Here is a 4,897-nt window from a genome sequence, read left to right on the forward strand (position 1 = left end):
GGCGTACTCCACTGAGTTGGGTCTTTTCATCAACTGAACTGGTTCCAGGTCAGATAGATATAATTCAGTCGCAGCGGCGTGCAATGGAATCATGCCACAACCGTACTCGAAAGGCCACGGACTTGCTAAAGGTGAATGCTTCAGTTGACCGACGCGCTTTTCCTTCGCTGCGTCATCAGACAAGTCTATGAGCTCGGGTAAGATTCGACGTCTGAGGCTGTCTAACCAGGTGCCTTCAATTGGCCAGCCACCTGTTCCCCACAAGGCATGTTCACGTCGAGGTTCAAACCCTGGAATTGGTCTGTATTCCAGACTTAAACACTCGAGATAGCAAAACGGATGAAGGTGCTCGTCCTCGCCGCCAAGGGATAGGTAATATTGACGGCACTCAAGTTCAACTCTAATGATCGAGTCATTCATTCCATTCCCATGGAGGCGTAAGAGAATGTTGTCCAAGGAGCGGCGGCATACTCTGATCGGGTTGTTGAGGTATCTTATTGAATCGTCAAATTGATCCAAAAGCCGCTGGTAGACTTCAAGGTGCGATTCAGATAGCGGTCGGATTTGTGATTCGGACATCGTTGTTGTTCCTTGTTGATAATTTCGGAGTTGTTGATAGTTTTTGAAGAACATTTTGTCAATTATGGGAGCGAATAATTCATGTTCAATGATATATATGCTTCCCGCAGTTTAGGTCTGTGGCTTAGCTATCTATCACGCTTCAGCATTGTGTTCAGAACCTACAAAGACGAACATCTGCACCGCGGCAAGAGGCCTGTGTTCTAAGCCATTTAACAATGCCCTTTCAAACAATGAGTTGATTGATTGTTATTTCAACACCTTTAGTCACAGCTTGATGTTCTGGATGTGAAAGAAATAAAAATAGACTCAGAGTTCCTCGATTTCTTTATTCAAATCGGGTTGAGTGTGTGGATATAGCAGAATATTTACATTGCTTGACTTACTTGGGATCCTTACTGATCCGGGACTGTCTGTACAAGCAGCATAGAATTTTCACGATATAACCAAGTCCTTTCAGGCATCAAGTAATCTTTAACAGCCTAAAACTAGCTTCGGGGTCCTCACACCACCACAATCTCTACCTATCTCTAACCAGAAGATTCTCTAATACAGTAACTTCATTCTTAAATTTCCCCTCCATGCGGTCTAGTTATAACATCTATTACTTAACTACCAATGGGGATCTGGATGTCTAATGCCGGACAGTGAGGTATTTGTTTCAAAGAAAGGCTCTGCGAGCAAAGAATACTCTTTCATAGCTGACCAGAGAGGTCGTCCTTCCGACGCCGATATCGTCACGATTACCCTTCTAAGACAAATCTACACTATCTGTGATGGAAATGAGATTAGACTTGGAGAATCCAGGAGAGTGTTGCAAGATGGTGCTTATTGTATGTCGTCTAACGTTTACTACGCTCTGGCAAGACCAAGTTCTGCGTTCTTTCCAATTCCATTATCGGTTCTTTATCGCATGGCCACTCGTGACCAAGGTACCAGCCTACAGCTCTGCTCTATCAGTCCTCAGAAATGGCATGATTATGTTGCGCGAGCCTGGGGGTCTAAAGGTGTGGCTACGGTTTGTTACAACTTGGTCACTTGATAAGGAGTGCTAGTTATTCAGATATTCGCATGTCAGTTAAGTTCATTATCGTATCTGTTAAGTTCTCTAATCGAATTATGCTCTAACGATTCGCGGGTGGAATGTTCTGGTTACCACCTCTTTGACTAGCCTTATACTCATCAACCACATCCTTCGCAATCCTCTCTACCTTCTTTACGGTCTCCAAAGTGGTATCCTTATGTGAGTCCGAATAACCCACCCATTGGCAGTGGTAGTACCATTTACCCTTCTTGAACACTCTGGCCAGAACTTTGAAAACGTGGTAGTGTGTTAAATAAGTAGCAGGACCACCGCCACCGCATTTCCGCCAGTACCGATACACTGTGCGGCTAGCGGTTTCTTGCATGAGGGCCTCGGGTTCCCACGTTGGTTCGTCGTAGCCTTTCCACTTGACGAGAAACTGGACCGTCTTCTTTCGTCTGTTGACTTTGTGGCGTACGAAGCGCTCGATTTCGTACTCTTGGTCATCTTGGTTGGCGGCCATATTGTGTGATAATAAGCAGAAGCGATTTTGAAACCTTGTTATTATTTGAACGACAATCGTGTTGAGGTCTTTATGTAGGCTCCTTAGGTCCTGCTGATGCGTTTTATACAAATTTACATATTCCGAACAAGACATACAGTAGACAAAGGGGCGAATGTGTTCCAGAGCTAAGTCATTGTTCAGCAAGATCACGGATTCCATTCTTTGGCTATTGTGAACGTCCCTTTGAGGACGTACTACACCTTGTAGGCGAACAGAATATGTACAAGATTCATTTACTGCCGTGTTCTGTATACGGCAAACTTCTTGCTAAGGAGTTGCTGTATATTGAATGGTTCCACATGTTGCATTTTCCTGATTGCGGGGCTCCGGTCAGCGGAGCTCACATTTGACGCACTACTGTATAACGGCCAAAATTCAAGATCCAACTAGCTCAGGTTCTCTAACAGTGCTCCGGTCTTGACAGATATACTGGAAACTTGGCTACTATGCGGGACAGGGCGATTGATAAAGGTTCAGATCAATTTGCTACGGGATACTGCGAGTTGAGTCTACCAATCTCTCTAGATCTGTCTGCCACGTTTACTCATGACTCTGGAGGTTCCAAACTTCGCTTTGCTTCCACGTACGGGGTGGGATTCCTGCTATCTATCTACACTTGCTGACATCCAGAAGTGGCGTCACTCCCATCTCGACTGATCCTCTAAGGATTCGTCGGTGTAGTATCATCCCCGGCCTCCTACTTCTTTCCTGCGTTCCTAGCTTCCACCCTGGCTTGACGGGCGGCTTCTCGGGCCTCCCAATCCGCAACTGCAGCCGGAGCGTTGCTTAAGATCTTATCCTCCGGTTCCCAAGTGTTTTGATCAGGCGGGCATCCAACCCACTGACAGTTGTAGGCCCATTCTCCTCTCTTCCAACCCTTCGATTTCACCTTGTAGACGTGAAACTCTACAAGTAGTGTGACGTGGTCTCGCCCACCACGCTCTTCCCAGTAGCTATAGAGCGCTTTGGGATCGATCGTTTGTAGATATTCCTCGGCTTCCCAAGATCGCGGGGTATCGTCTGTCCATTCAACAAGAAACTTGACAGTGCTCTCTTGTCGGTTTACTCGGTGTCGAACAAGGTACTCGATTTCGCGGTTTGCCATGATATCTAGGTGTGATCAGTATCAAAATCGAAACAAGAAGTCTCCGCTGACGTACCGGTAGTGTTGATGTTTGTGAGTAGGTTACAGATTTTCTTGGTCCTATGGATGGATTGCAAGGAGATATGATACGAACAGAAGAGAGGTCATGCCCCGGTGACCATGCCCCAGTGGTACATCGATAATCGGTAAGATCATTACTGTTCTCTTAGTCTATGTGAACTTCTGCGTAACAGCTTGCCACTGTCACCTGTACAAGAGAAACAGACTATAGTACTCTTTCATCCACTGATTTGCGAAACATAGACCTACTTACTAGTGGGAGGTGCTGATGTCCAACGTCCAGATCGAGTTCGTTCTAATGCTCGCCAGGGGGTTCTGGATAGCATAGCAGCGAAAGAAAACTCGAACAGGAGTCCAGTAGACAATAAAGAGGCTTTCGGTGGAAGACGACGGAGAGCAAACATTATTTACATTTCCTATAACTAAAGGATCAGGAACAAGTCGATTCCAGCCGGAGGCATACAGATCCACTGTACGTGGCCCAAGGCGATGACAAAGGGGCAATCTAAGACCCAGGAGGCAGAGCTTGACAACAGCGCGATCCTCCAGTCTACAAGGACATAAAGAATTATCTTTCAGGGATTCTGCACAGTCAGCACCTATCATCGAGATCACAGACGCACCATAGACACGGTTCTGATGCCAATGGTCTTAGTCCACGATCAATGAAACACTTCAGACCAGTCTGTAATATTGCCAAAGCTTATGACTCTCTAGAGTTTCGATACCTTAAGTATTTATCCTTAGTTGAAGTTTTCATGGTGGGACCTCACTCATTTCGCGAGCGCAGCTAAGCCTATTGATCTGAATTTCGACGATCTTAAGTTGAAGAAATGACAACAACCGCGAGGGCTTGTTAACTACCGGCTACGGGATTCAAAAACCCTGAGAAGCTTGCACCTAAGTAAGAGGCTTTCTAAGATAAGTTTGTTCATCGACTTAATTAATAACGCCCCTCAGGGTCTCAGACCCTCTGACCCTCTGAGTGTAGGGTATACGTTATCGTGAAAGTGGGCCAAAGCACTTTTGTTTCGGAGATCTCTTCGCGTACACTGGAAATTCTTGGCATAGTCTCGAACAGGAATAGACACGCCATCGCTTAAAACAATTCATTTTATTACCGCTATTAATAGTCTAAAGGATCAGAGTGGAACTATTCGTCGAATCCTTTATCGTATAAATGTCTGAGTTTGGCTGGATGTCACACCGCGTTATCACCGACGCATTAGCTCATGATTTTAAATACCGACAAATACCCATATAAGTACAAAACACAATAATTACATTCTTTTGCATATGCAACTTTTTGACAAGGTCTCTCTTTAATATTCGTTCCTCAAACGTCACACGTTTTACCCAAGAAAAAACAAAATGGCACGATCAATCGCCTTCGCAGCTCTTATGCTCGCCCTCCCCATCGCAGCGCAGCCCGAAATCACTTCAACCCCTGTCGCCACCGCTGCTGCCCCAAAGACCACCGACAGCATTTCTTCCGCCCCCGAGACAACTGAGTACACGATTGTGTCGACTATTACGCGCAGTAACGGCATCGACTATTATGCCG

The 4,897-nt window shown here is 45.7% G+C and overlaps 3 protein-coding genes across 3 annotated transcripts in view; 1 reads left to right on the top strand and 2 right to left on the bottom strand.

Moving 5' to 3' along the window:
- Positions 1 to 1,703: 1,703 nt before the first annotated feature.
- Positions 1,704 to 2,126, bottom strand: FTJAE_14024 (uncharacterized protein; the record flags this gene model as incomplete). The annotated part of the gene is made up of 1 exon (XM_037347222.1): positions 1,704 to 2,126. The coding sequence occupies one exon, from the start codon at positions 2,124 to 2,126 to the stop codon at positions 1,704 to 1,706; it is 423 nt and encodes a 140-aa protein (XP_037198957.1).
- A 739-nt stretch (positions 2,127 to 2,865) lies between these two features.
- On the bottom strand, positions 2,866 to 3,737 carry FTJAE_14025 (uncharacterized protein; the record flags this gene model as incomplete). The annotated part of the gene is made up of 3 exons (XM_037347223.1): positions 2,866 to 3,278; positions 3,329 to 3,372; positions 3,583 to 3,737. The coding sequence occupies 3 exons, from the start codon at positions 3,735 to 3,737 to the stop codon at positions 2,866 to 2,868; spliced, it is 612 nt and encodes a 203-aa protein (XP_037198958.1).
- Positions 3,738 to 4,704: 967 nt separating this feature from the next.
- FTJAE_14026 (uncharacterized protein) overlaps positions 4,705 to 4,897 on the top strand; it is a gene marked incomplete at both ends in the record, with an annotated part of 237 nt that continues 44 nt past the window's right edge. Inside the window, one exon of the mRNA XM_037347224.1 lies at positions 4,705 to 4,897. This exon is cut by the window's right edge and continues 44 nt beyond it. Coding sequence (XP_037198959.1) covers positions 4,705 to 4,897 — 193 coding nt within the window.

Source organism: Fusarium tjaetaba, assembly GCF_013396195.1.
Source record: "Fusarium tjaetaba strain NRRL 66243 chromosome Unknown NRRL66243_c0000524, whole genome shotgun sequence".
Lineage (NCBI taxonomy): Eukaryota > Fungi > Ascomycota > Sordariomycetes > Hypocreales > Nectriaceae > Fusarium > Fusarium tjaetaba.